Source organism: Hippichthys cyanospilos, chromosome 11 (genome assembly GCF_059441005.1).
Source record: "Hippichthys cyanospilos isolate Australia breed blue-spotted pipefish chromosome 11, RoL_Hcya_1.0, whole genome shotgun sequence".
NCBI lineage: Eukaryota > Metazoa > Chordata > Actinopteri > Syngnathiformes > Syngnathidae > Hippichthys > Hippichthys cyanospilos.
In genome coordinates this window covers 20,551,131-20,564,674 of record NC_142379.1, presented here as the reverse complement: position 1 = coordinate 20,564,674, position 13,544 = coordinate 20,551,131, and the positions used below count along the sequence as shown (strand labels likewise).

Genomic DNA, 13,544 nt, shown 5'->3' with positions numbered 1-13,544 from the left:
TGGGTGGAGGCGGAGGGGAGCAGAAACGAACCCGCCGAATTTATTTTATTTTTTTCTTAAACGAGAACTTTTTTTTAACGAGAACATATCACCGGCGATTTCTTTCTCTTTAATCCATATTAGAAGAAGTCTCTCCATTTTGTTGTCGGCCGAGGTCCGTCCCTTGACAAGGAAAGTCTTGCCCTTAGAAGACTTGCTTGCTATCACAGCTTCCTTGTTATTGAGTATTGTACATCTTTTATATTTCTGTGTCTGCAGAGGTTACATTAACCGACAATTTTCCATCGTTGATGGATTTTTTTAAGAGTTGACGGGGAAAATTTTAAGGCCGTTCGTCATTGGTGCGCACTTGCTTAATTTCGCAGAGAAATACTGCAGCCCACTAGGCTTCAAACAGAATAATGCAAATCAAATGAATGGGAAAAGACATATTAAGATTTTTAAGACGGTGGCGTTCACGTGTGCAGAGCATGCTCTGGCTCTGCGGCTCGTATAGCAATTAAATAGCAATTACCTTACAGCACCTCCTCTGTTTTATCCAAATTATTTATTGTATAACAAGTAATCCTTAGTTTAGTTTCCACATTCCACACATCGTTTTTGTATACATTTTCATAAACATATATTTATTTTAAAAAGTCAGCAAGATAGAAGCCCCGCCCGACCCGACCCGAACGTAATGAATGACATTTTAGGCCCGACCCAACGGCTTGTGTTTAAAATCTTACCTCTAAGTGAATCTGTGATGGTCAAACCACAAAGTAGCGAGAGCTCACTGTAGCAACTGTGGCTGCAAATGTGTGTGGGAGTGCGTCAGGTAAATGAGTTGTGTACTGTCCAATCAAGATTTTGTTTTTGAATTCATGGGACTCATACAATTCATGCTAATCCTGTTGAGGCTGGTGGAGAACAGACATCAGGTGACTGCCAATCTATACCCTGGACTGATCACTAGTCAATCATCAGGCACATACAGCAGGAGAAACAGACAAGCGTTTGCATTTGCACTGCTCCCGTGTGGTAACAATTCAGGAGAGCAAAACAATACACAGGGGCTGGGCTTATATTTAAGTGACAAATTTCTTTTTTTTTTTTTTAATTAGATATTCCTAATTATAAAAAAGGAAAATAAATGTTTTGATTGATAATGCGTAATACATGCACATTCACTATCCCCTGTTCTGTATAAAGAACGACTTCTTCGCAAATTTGTGAATATGACTCATATTCTATTGAGCAATGGTTCTCAAAGTGGGGTCCGCCGACCCCCAGGATTCAGTACTTAACTAAATTAAGTAATCCACCTCATCATCAAAGAGCTTGTTTATTTTGTCACCAAATATTTGGCAGCAACCTGTCTGTGAAAAATGGACCCTGTTTGAGATGAGGAAGCATGCAATTTGCAATATTTATGTTGTAAAGTTCAGCACAGCTGAAAAGTAACAAGTATACTTGTCAAATTTAATATGTGTGGTGAATAAAAAGAGCACTTATGTTTTGCTTAATTGATTTTACTTGTTTTGTTTCCGCAAACATTTGCAATGGGGGTTCCTTGGAAAATTTGATTTTTAAAATGGGGTCCCTGACTCCAAACAGTTTGAGAACCCCTGCTATAGAGAACTTGCTGATTAGGAGGAGTCCTTTTTATGCACATTGGGATAAATGCAAGACAACTTTGGCAAGGCAATTGAAAGGGGTTAAAGAAAAATGTACTATCACCAGGATCTCTTAGGAAGCCTGGCAAAGTCACAAAGACCAACGGATATTTAATGCAGTGTTCAAGGATTTTTACATTGAATTGTACACTTCTGAGGCTCCCACCAACTCTTTTACTTTCCACAATCATCTCTGGAACTAGTCTCAGAATTAAATAAACTTCTGACTTGATAGATATTAGGAATTCTATAGCTGGGCTTTAACCCAAGAAATTGCCTTGGCTTGGATGGCTTCACTATTGAGTTTTATTTTTAAAAATTGATTCACCATCATCTCTTATCGTGACAGCTGTATATGCATCGTCGTTTAGGTCACCTTCCTAGCATTATTAGTAAAAAAAAAAATAAAAATAAAAAAAAAATAATAATAATAATAATAATAAAGAACCAATCGGACAGAAGTACAATTCAGTGAATCCTTTAATTTAATATATACAAGGGCATGACAGAGCTGTGGATTATGGACTCCTGGGTTTGGTCCGACTCTATTTTTAACGCTTCATGAAATAATCTTACGGGCCGAATTTAACCTCAGCAGGCCTGATCCAGCCCGCGTGATATACATTTGAAACCGTTAAACCGATATTGATTTCAAGTCAAGCAAAGGAAGGTTGTGGAAGTGAAAGCTTTTCCTCTCTTTGTTGTTCACCGTTAATGGTGGCTGTTTACTAATTTACACATTTTTATTTTAAAAAAGTTATTTCGATGTTTTAAAAATAAGTCTGTTGTAATTCATGCAAGCGATTTCTCCTGCCGTGGAGAACACATGCACACATGGCTCATATGATCCGGCGTACAGGAGTTCTTTAGCTATCAGGATGAGAGCGGGATAGGCAGCCTGCTGGCTCTTCCAATATAGCAGATTTTGAGTCCAGCCAATTTCCCCCTCTTCTAAATATCGCTTCCAAGTCGTCCAACTTTATCATCCAAGAGCTGCTACAGGTCTTCTAAAACATACAATTTCCAAAAATAAACTAATAATGGTAACATGCCAGATGTGGTTGCAGTGAGCTCTGGTGATGATCCAGATGGGCCTTGCTTGCGCTCCTGATGATACACACATACACACAGACTCAGGCAGCAGTCCCGTTATAGTTTCAGTGCACCTACAGAACCTACAAGTGTACAAGTTGAGTTTTTCTTCTTCATTTTTCAACCCCCACCATGGTGGGGTCAGCTGATGGTAAATGGAAAATGGAATTTCACTTATATAGTACTTTTCTGATGACGCAGCATCAGAAGCAACTGGGGGTTCAGTGTCTTGCTCAAGGATACTTCGACATGGTCTTGATGGTCGGGGGATCGAAACCACAGCCTCTAAACTGGGAGATGACCACTCTCCACCGAGCCATGCCACCCCACTGATACCCGCAGAACTCAAAACCAGACCAATGTTCTTCACATATATGTGTTTGAATAACATTAATTGGAAACCAAAATAAGTAATATTATTTAATTTACAACTCTTAAAATGGTTTTGTATACCTCTAATTTGCTAGAGTATGCATCCATTTAAGCGTTTGCACTTTCAAATGCACTTTCGTCAAGCACCACCTAATTGCCTCTTTGTTGTCAACAACGAGGCTGCATGGATCATTTTTCGGGTGGACTTTGACCCATTATGGAAAGAAGAAGACTTGTCCGTTCAAGACAAAAATGCGCGAGCAGTGACAGGGCACAGGTGGATGTCAGCAGGTGGGAGGAGAAACACAGCGAGAAGAGCAACTGATCCACGCTCTGATCTGTCCACAGTCATCACTTGGGTAAAGAAGGCTTCAGGAAAGCATTTCTGGAGCCCTCCATTGCAAACAAATTGGACGGGTCAGAAAATGACTACCTATGGAAGAGAAACGAGGATGTTTGCAATAACGACGAGCAGGAAGGAGAGGACGCAATGATGACTTTTAGGACTTTTTGAAAAATTCATATTCAGCTGTGTCAAAAAATATAAAGCATGGAAACTTCAAAGGCCAGAGATACCCACACTGGTTCCCTCTTTTCATGTAGCCTTGCCTGTATTTCATACGTATTATTCCAACATGTTGGCACCTCCTTGATGAGTTTCTAAGTTGATCATCTCATCTGTTGCTCCTCTTAAATGAACTTCTCCGTGGCTGCAGTGCTCGAACGAAAATATGTTGCAATGTGACCAGCTTTATTTCTGCTATAAGTGCGGGGACCTGATCACATGACTTTCTAACAAATTAAGACTACATGCGATGCAAATTGAGCGGTAAATTTGGATGTGTAGCAGATGCTATCATATTTTCCACTGCATCACTCACAAGACACAACTTTATTGGTTATGACCCAGTCCTCCATCATGCCCCTTTTGACCAGGGCAAAACTGTCTTGCTGTAAAATTGTATGTCTCTGTGGAAAGTATTGTACTGCACTCTGAATATGAGTGCAAATTGTCCATGTTCATAGAGGTCCATGTCAGGTGTTGTACTCACTGTTTCAGCTGTATTTACGTTTTCATTTTTTCCTGATCCTCCTTGTAATTGTTGGCCTCCATATGTTTGATAGTCAGAAAATTAAACTACAAGTACAAGCAAAGCAATATACATTTACATTTCAGCTCAAATAAATTGCATATCTCAATGACTACTACAAACCTTTCTTGGTAGCAAAACATCTTGGTTCAAAGACCTAAATCAGTTCCTTGAACCCATCACACGATGCTTAGGGGCTGTCAGTCCTTGCGAATGAAGTTCAGTAGTGCCTGATCAAGCAGCTGCTTCCTGGAAGCTTGAATTGTGAACATGGCCTGGAGAATAAATCAATAATGACTGATTCCCAGTTAATTATCAACAAAGCAACTGAGAAAGAAACATCCACTTTGAGTATAAATACTGTGATGTTCTTCTTTGTTCTCAGCCGCTGTGCCCCAAAGAGCTGTGGCACTTTGTCCATCAGTGCTATGGCAACGAGCTAGGCCTGACCAGTGATGACGAGGACTATGTACCCCCTGATGACGATTTCAACACCATGGGGTGAGTGTGGCTGCATGTGATAGAAGTTGGTTTCCATGGCTACAAGCATCAATCCATCCATTACCTTGACCGATTATCCTCACAAGGGCCGCAGGCGTGTTGAAGTCTAACCCAGCTGTCCTCCGGCATTTGGCATGGTACACCCTGATCTGGTTGCCAGCCAATCGCAGGGCACACGAAGACAAACAAACATTCGCTCCTACAATTCCAGTCCAATTTGCTTACCATGCATGTTTTTGGAATGTGGGAGGAAATTTGAGTATAGGCATGGTGAGAGCATAAAAACTCCCTACAGCGAACCCACGACCCTCATTTGTCAGGCGAATGTGCTAACCATTTTTCCACCGTGCCCTCTTGCTGCAAACAATTATCCAAATTACTCGCTGATTGATTAAAAGCTGTTTACACTGGCTCGCCTTTAGATGCACAATGAAAGTATTAACAGTCTTCTCTCTTCTCTGTTTATTTGCACTTACTTAAGTGTTCCTAATAAGTGGGAAGTGGATTTCTAAATTAAAAGCAGCAGAGCTGTGTTTGAATGTGTTTCCCCGAGTAATTATTGTGCTTTCTGTTGTGCTGCCTAGTGACGAGCTTCAGGAAATTGTCACTCTTAGCAGCAGGGAGTGCATTTCCCTGGTTAAACCAACTGAGACTTGAGAGGTCAAACGCAGTTCTCCTAATTAGGAGCAGCTTAAAGAAGAACTCTCTATAGTATGGTGCAGTTTGGTTGGAATAATTTTATATATACTATATATATATATATATATATATATATATATATATATATATATACTATATATATATATATATGTATATATATATATATATATATATATATATATATATATATATATATATATATATATATATATATATATATATATATATATGTGTGGCGGACACTAGGACCATGTCTCTCACCCAGTAGGCATGTCTCTATGATCCTTTGATGCTTTGAACCTGTTGGCTTTGTCTTTGCTGTTTTGGACTTTGCTGTATCAGTTTTGTGATGGCATGCGAAGAGTAAAGATCTCCACTAGCACAGCAACGTGTGGTTTCTTCGCCTCGCCACATTGGTGACCCCGACATGATAATGGGTGACCCCGGATGGGTCATCTTGCCATATTATTATCCCAGACGTTAGAAAGTTTCGTCAGGCTGTTGGAGATGTAGTCTCGCCACATGGGTGACCCCGGACGTCAGAATGTTTCAGCGAGGAATCACCGCAGACGTCCCACATCGTGACATTCCTCCACCAGCCTACTATACGTCAGGTAATGCAGCAAGCTGGTACCACGTCAGCCAGCCAACACCCCGACGAGGGTCCTCTCACCCGTCGCCCAGTCCCTTGGCGCACCAGGGATCGAGCCAGCCAGCAACAGGCTGGTACGGGCGCTGGTGAGAACGGCTGTGCAGTCCAACTTCGGAGTCCCTGGCCGTCGACCGGGATCTTCCAGCCGGGCGGCCTCATCTACTACCGATGTCCGTCCGGCCTCAGCAGTAGGCCTCCAGCCACCATCATTCAGCCGCCCCTCCGATTCACCATGCCCGCAGGTATGGTCCGAGTATACATCGGAGCGGGTCAGCTGGTGTTGGTGCCGCAGCAGGTTCATGCCCAGGAACAGACTGGGACGCAGCCGTGACCGGCCGTCCCTCGGAAGCCACTGTGCCTGCCAGCATGCGGGTCAGCACTGCCACTCCGGCTCCTGCGGAACTTCAGAACATCCCTTTGCCAACGCTACCTCATGGTTTTCACGCTGAGCGTCTCACCCTTACTCCTGTCGCACCTGGGGCCCTGGTGTCACATACACCGCCCAGGACCAGACTGAGTCTCAGGGTGCCAGACTGGTGAATACCCTGTGGGGTTTTCCGTTATGCCTTTCTGGGTGTTCGGGGGGGAGCTGTGTGGCGGACACTAGGACCATGTCTCTCACCCAGTAGGCATGTCTCTATGATCCTTTAATGCTTTGAACCTGTTGGCTTTGTCTTTGCTGTTTTGGACTTTGTTGTATCAGTTTTGTGATGGCATGCGAAGAGTAAAGATCTCCACTAGCACAGCAACGTGTGGTTTCTTCGCCTCGCCACATATATATATATATATATATATATATATATATATATATATATATATATATATATATATATATATATATATATTATTTATTTATTTTTTTTTAAAGCCAACTTTGATAGAGATTTGATAAAGGACAAAATTATTTTGGAAAATATTCATGACCCTCATACTGTTGTAATGCTATTATGAGCTCATTCTGAATGTTAGTTGCTTAGTTGCCATATTCTACTGTATAATTAAGGGAAGTGTAAAGAAGAGTTTTATTCTAAAAGGGCCGCCAGGTCCAGCCAATTTTCACAAACAAACTCAATTAATATATCCTCTAGCCAAGGATATTAGCTTACTGATTCAATTGTATCAATTATTTTGGCAAAATTACTAAATAATGATCAGCTTCCAAAATGCCCCCTGGAAAAAAATCAATGTGGCAAGAGTTTTATTGTCATTTGCATAGTAACACTATACTATGACATTCTTATTCTGTTCACTTCCCCGAGCAGACTTACTTTTCACACAATGGAGCAAATAATAAAGTAGTCAACAAAAATCAGTAATAGGGCAATAAAGATAGATATAGCGAAGCACGAATAAAGGAATAGACTCACATTTTGAACATGTTATGGAATAGATGAAGAGGAAGAAACGTTATACAAATGGCAAACTAATGAGAGAAATTAGGGTATGAGCACGTACAATTCGAGTCATGCTGATGGCTAATACACCATACCTGTTTTCTTCACCAATATATGCAAAAATTATACAATCTGAGCAGCTTTTGGAAGCCTAATAGTTCGCATGTCGTTGTCTATTAGATTTTAATTCACAAGCAATAGCTTTACTTACTTTTTCTCCCAAGTACATCTCTGAGGGTATGTATGAATTTTGGTGCTGATTGCACAGCAGTTTAGTTGATTAATGAATGAGAAAAACCAAGCCAGGAACCACTGCTATGCATACTTTCTCCCTTCAGTTGTCTTGAGTGAAGTTGATTCCTCCAAATTTTGGGGCATCCCAGAATTCGTTGAAAGACCACAAAAAAAATCACTTCTTAGTTTTTACTTCAGGTAAATTTTAGTCCAAACTTGGGCCAAGTACCAATGTTCAACCCAATCAATTTTCCTTTTAAGGCCCATGTTTTACTTTTTACATGGACAGATGGAATAAGTCATTTGTAAATGTAATCGCAAAATATGTCAAATATGTTAAAAAATAAAGTCTCATTTTTAAAATGCATTACTTTAATATCTATTGAATAATAATTAATGATTTTATTTTTTATTTAAAGAAAATGTAAAATGTATATATTTTTACAGATCAATTAGTCAGTATTTACTGTAATTGTGAAAAACTCACCAAATTTAGTGCAGAAAAACAGCAAAAAAAGTGCTTATTGTTCATGTAAATGTTCCCTGTGTTAAAATTTAGAACAGCATGTTTACTTTCTGTGTGTGTAACAAGTGGCATAACATCATGGTGATAGGCCCCACTGCATTTTTTGCGCATCCAGACACCTGCCCTAAACACAGACACATGCGGGCACATATGCGCACAGCCATGCAGAACTTCTGGTTTTGCAAGCAATCCAATTTTAATAATGTAATTTTTATATTGAACGTTAAAAATACCACCAAAAAATCCTCCAATGTTATATTATATATTATATTCTGTTTTACAACTTTTTAAATCAAGCTCATCACGCAGAAGCTCATCATGCAGAAGTTGTTCTCAGCAAAGTTGTTCACGAGTCTGTAACAGTTTTACTTATGGGTATAGCTGGATCAGCCAAAATCATGGGGCCGCACAGGTTGTGCCATTTGACTGACCACTTGGTAAAGTGAGACATGGCAGAATTGATTAATTTTAGTTCACCTCATTAGGAGTACATTTGAGCTAGTCTATCTCAGTTGCCTTTGGGAGACACTCTATGACATGACCATCCATCTATCCATCCATCCATCCATCCATCCATCCATCCATCCATCCATCCATCCATCCATCCATCCATCCATCCATCCAGCTTATATAACTGCTTATCCTCACAAAAGGGTCGCAGGCTTGCTGTTGTCTATCCCAGCTGACTTGGGGCAGTAGGCGGGGGCCACCCTGAACTTGTTGCCAGTTACAGGGCACACAGAGACCAACAACCATTCACCAACCACACTTAAGGACAATTTAGTGTGTCCAATAATATTCAGTGTTGTTGTCATGTGCATAGTGTAGAAACAAGTTTTTCCACACAATAAGTTTCTTACTTTGCTGTCTAGACGAATGTTGTAAATAAAAAAAAATAATTAAAGTACCAAGTTAGGTCAAAAACAAGTAATAAACAGCGCATAAGTAACAGAGCACAAGTATGAACTGTTGGCTCAGCATGGAGTAGCCCCACTTTGCCCCTCCTTTAATGCCGCCTCCGAAGCACTCGCCTTGGGTCAGCTGGCTCACTCAAAGTCGGTGTTTCGGGGCCTCCTCAGTGGAGGAAGGATTGCTTGTGTGATCTCACAATGAGCTGCAAGTCAGCATACGGCCATTAAACTCGAAACTACGAGCGTTGTCAATGCACAACATCGCCTGCCTCTCGTGTACTAGCAGTGCATGGCAGTGAAAGGAAACTCACAACAAAGAAGAAAAAGCCGACATTCATGAGCATGTGAAAAAATACATGCATGTTTTTGGAGTGTGGGAGGAAGCATGCCAGGAGAGAACCCATGCGGGCACGGGGACAACATGCAAACTCCACACAGGAAGGCCAGAAAAAGTTGGATTCAAACTCTGGCCTCTTTAACTGTGAAAGTGACATGCTAACCATTGCGCCACGGGTTCATATGTGGAAAAGGGAATGAATAACTTTGAACGTCAAACTTATTGTCAAAAAGTAACGAATAAACCCCCCTCAAATATAATCTCTAGAGATCATTGGTCAGGTATGAATAATGCTCTTGACAATATCTGACTCTGTGGCATTTTGGCACCTTCAGGTTCAGTGAAGAGATACCAAATGAGGAGAATGAAATGAACAACGACAATTTGTCTAAAAGCAGTGCAGAGGCCAAGCCCGAGGGGAGTCCACCTCTTCTACAGAAGAAGGTCGTGCCAAACAGCACCATCGACCGCATGGCCAACAATGACACACCCATCACAGTAAGCTGCACCATCAAGGCCACATTTTATCTCCAACCATCAAATAATCAAATACTGTCCATATTCCGATTGCCAATAAAAGACCCTCCTGTGTTGTTATCCTCCCTACGCAAGTTTGACCTCCCCACAGATGATTTCACTGACTGTCAACCGGATGGCGAGCTGATTGCTGTGCCTTTGTTGTTGGAAGAGAAGAACGAAGAAACCAGTGGTACTGGAGTTCCCGTTCCCTCGCCCTCACTTGACTTCAATGACAACGAGGACATCCCCACTGAGCTCAGCGATTCTTCAGAGACGCACGATGAAGGTGAGTTGTTTTTTTGGGAGACATTCAACAAACCCTTAGAGAAAATCTGTGGTCATTTTCTCCATTCTGCCAAAAGTCAATTTGTGATGTCAGGATTCACTGATATTGGGACTGAGAGGGCCACCATCTGAATGAAAAACTCACATTTAGAAGCAATAATACATACACTCTCTCACACACACACAGACACACACACACAAACGCACGCACTCAAGCATTATATATTATATAGTTGTTAATTATTCCCTTGAGCTATTGCAAAGTCACATTTAATCTCTTGAAATGTGCTCTATAAAGCCAAAGCTATCTTCATGATATAGAGGCCATTCTGGTGGCTTCATGGATGTTGTTTGATCCCCCTGTGCAAGCATGGATTTTCTTGGTATTCCAATTCTTAGATTAATAAAAGACTCTAAAATGTCCTTAAATGTGAATGCAATTGGCACTCTGGTTTTCATCTAATCAGCCAAAAAAAGCTCATGAGTCACACTACTGAGGAAAGGTCATATAATGCATGGATGGATGAATGGATGGATGGATGGCTCCATTTGCTAGCTTAAAATATATGTTCTATAATTATACCATGGTTCCATCCAGAGGTGGACAACTTACGTTTTTTTTTTGCTGGTCCAACATTCGTCAGAGCCCCGCTCCCTTTCTGTCACCATCGATCCATTGTTTTTTCAAGCCAGACAAAATTGTAATCGTCAGGTCCGTCAGTCCGACGATGTATTTTTGTCAACCTTCCGCCAGTACTAGAGAGCGACATTTGACTTTAGTTTTTTCCTGGTCCGTCATTCATCAGATGCTGGTCTACTTCTGTTGCACTCTTACTAATTGTTGTTTCTGTTTTAGTACTTACACTTAAAGTTGACATCAAGTATGGGGTTCTAGTTACACTGCAATTGAAACACGACACAGTAATATAAGTGTAACACGAAAATGAAGCCAGCTAAGGGGTTTAAGCCTAGGCTATAGTACACCATCATGCTTAATGCAGGGGACAAGAGTGAAATCAACAAGCAAGTCCAGTGGATGACATTATCATGTTTTACATAATGGTGGATTTCTGTTTTCATTTATAACTGACTGCCCTACTACAAAAAAATAACATCTTTAATTTGAGAATTTAAAAAACTTATATCATGCATGTCCTGGCTAAGAGCCAATCAGAGAAAGAATGCAAATTTGTTCTGCACTCATTGGTTACTTGAAACGCATCCCAGAATCCTCTTCTCAGCAAGAAACCTGAAATCAGAACTAAGAAAGGGAGCAACTACAAATAAATATCTGGTAAAGTCAGCTGTGTTATATCTGCGTATGACAAGTATTGAATTGAATCAACCCAATTTATTCACCCAACAAAACATATTTCTCCACGGCTTGGTGGTACTGTAAAGTGCCTATTGTTACTTTGACTGAAGGCTGATTGCAGTTTGTACGACAAAGATGCAGCAACAAGACAGATAAAAATCCAAGTCAGTTGAATTATGTTTCAGTAAGCAAAAAGAGGTGTGCAGGCTGATGGACGTATGACGGACATTTGACATAATATTGATCCCGACGATTACAACGATGGATGAAAATTGCAATTGCAATATGGATGAAAATTGCAATTCCAATTTTTTTGTTCGCCATTTTGAGCAATCCCATGATTCATCGGGCCATGGACAAAACGGGCGTCCGTCTGTGAAGGACTGACAGACAGTCCATCAGTGCTGACGGAGTACCTTCCTCTGGTTCCATCAAGTTTCACTGCAAACATCCATGCATGCGATCCATGGACCTTGCATCGTTCCACAAAGTTGATTGTGTTCAAAATGTCTGTTGAATAAATTATTGTTTCATAAGGAATTGAGAGTTCATTCTGTCCTTCATCTGGTGATTTAATCAATTGTGTAAGGTGTTCTCTTGTTCTTTTACTTGTTTGCATGTATCTGTAATAGGTGAGGTTCAAGCCTTTCATGAGGATCTGAACGGAAGACAGCACATCAACGAGATCTACAAGTTTAGCGTGGACAAGCTATATGACATCCTTTTCACAGAGTCACAGTTCATGAGCGATTTCATGGAGCAGCGGCGATTCTCAGGTCTGCTATTTAATGCTGTCAGACTCCCGGTATCTCAGTATCTAGCTATTAATTTACGTGTCCGGTTATTGTTATCTTGCGTATTCAGATGTGGTTTACCACCCATGGAAGAAGCAAGAGGCCGGGAACCAGACAAGGGAGATCCTGTACACCATCTCACTGTCAAACCCTCTAGCCCCCAAGACAGCGACCGTCACTGAGACACAAGTATGGTCAACATACTGTGTATCAAAACTACATTCGATAGTTACATCTAATATGCACCTTTCAGACTCTGTACAAGGCCAGTCAGGAGAGTGAGTGTTACATCATCGATGCTGAGGTCATCACTCATGACGTGCCCTACCACGACTACTTCTACACACTCAACCGCTACATGCTCACCCGAGTGGCAAAGAACAAGTGTCGCTTACGGTGAATAAGACTATCAGATAACTTTTCATTCTGTTGTTGCTGCATTGTTTGCATCAGTCAGATTAGGAGTGGTTTTATTTGTCTTCCAGGGTATCAACAGAGCTGCGCTTTAGAAAGCAGCCGTGGGGGTTGGTGAAAGGCTTCATTGAGAAAAACTTCTGGAGTGGGTTGGAGGAGAACTTTCGCCAACTCGGTAAACTTGAGGCGTATTGCATAAATCCTGAAAATCAAGCGGCATGGATGGCTTTTATTTTTACAGTGACTGCATAGCAGTTTTTTTCTGCAGGAAATGTGTATCACAAACAGAGGAGTGGCGATGTCATAGTACAGTAGCTCTCACCATTCAAATACAATTCAGAACTCACAATTACTGGTTTGACAAGTTATTTCTTGACTAATCTTTCATTCTATCCCAGCTAAGAACACCATCACACTTAGAACTTTTTATCTTTCTCAATGAAAACAAGTGTGGGATTCCAGTCAAATGGATTGTTTCTAAAATTCTACTGTTCAACTTGTTTATTGTATACTATTTTTTTGTGAAATTAATGAGATAATAGAAATAAGGTAATAGGTGTCGCAGGCTTGCTCGGGCCTACGCCTATGCTTGTGCCTATGCCAGCTGACTTGGGGCAGTAGGAAGGGGACATCCTAAACTGGTCGCCAGCCAATTACAAGGCACACAGAGACGAACAACCATTCATAGAATCAATCACACCTAAGGACAATTTAGTATGTCCAATCTACCTTCCATGTGTGTTTTTGGGGTGTGGGAGGAAGCCGGAGCGCCCAGAGAGAACCCATGCGGGC

General features: G+C 41.1%; 1 protein-coding gene across 11 annotated transcripts in view; it reads left to right on the top strand.

Moving 5' to 3' along the window:
• The window catches only part of gramd1bb (GRAM domain containing 1Bb), a 72,918-nt gene that overhangs the window by 45,080 nt on the left and 14,294 nt on the right, over positions 1 to 13,544 (top strand). For all 11 annotated transcript variants that reach the window (XR_015867111.1, XM_088426738.1, XM_088426737.1 and 8 more), the window contains 7 exons: positions 4,596 to 4,711; positions 9,761 to 9,923; positions 10,038 to 10,230; positions 12,177 to 12,320; positions 12,409 to 12,527; positions 12,592 to 12,734; positions 12,824 to 12,927. Coding sequence is in view for 10 of the 11 variants with exons in the window: in XM_088426738.1 (XP_088282864.1) it covers positions 4,596 to 4,711; positions 9,761 to 9,923; positions 10,038 to 10,230; positions 12,177 to 12,320; positions 12,409 to 12,527; positions 12,592 to 12,734; positions 12,824 to 12,927 (982 nt within the window). In the remaining variant the exon portion in view is untranslated. The remainder of the gene's footprint in view (positions 1 to 4,595; positions 4,712 to 9,760; positions 9,924 to 10,037; positions 10,231 to 12,176; positions 12,321 to 12,408; positions 12,528 to 12,591; positions 12,735 to 12,823; positions 12,928 to 13,544) is intronic.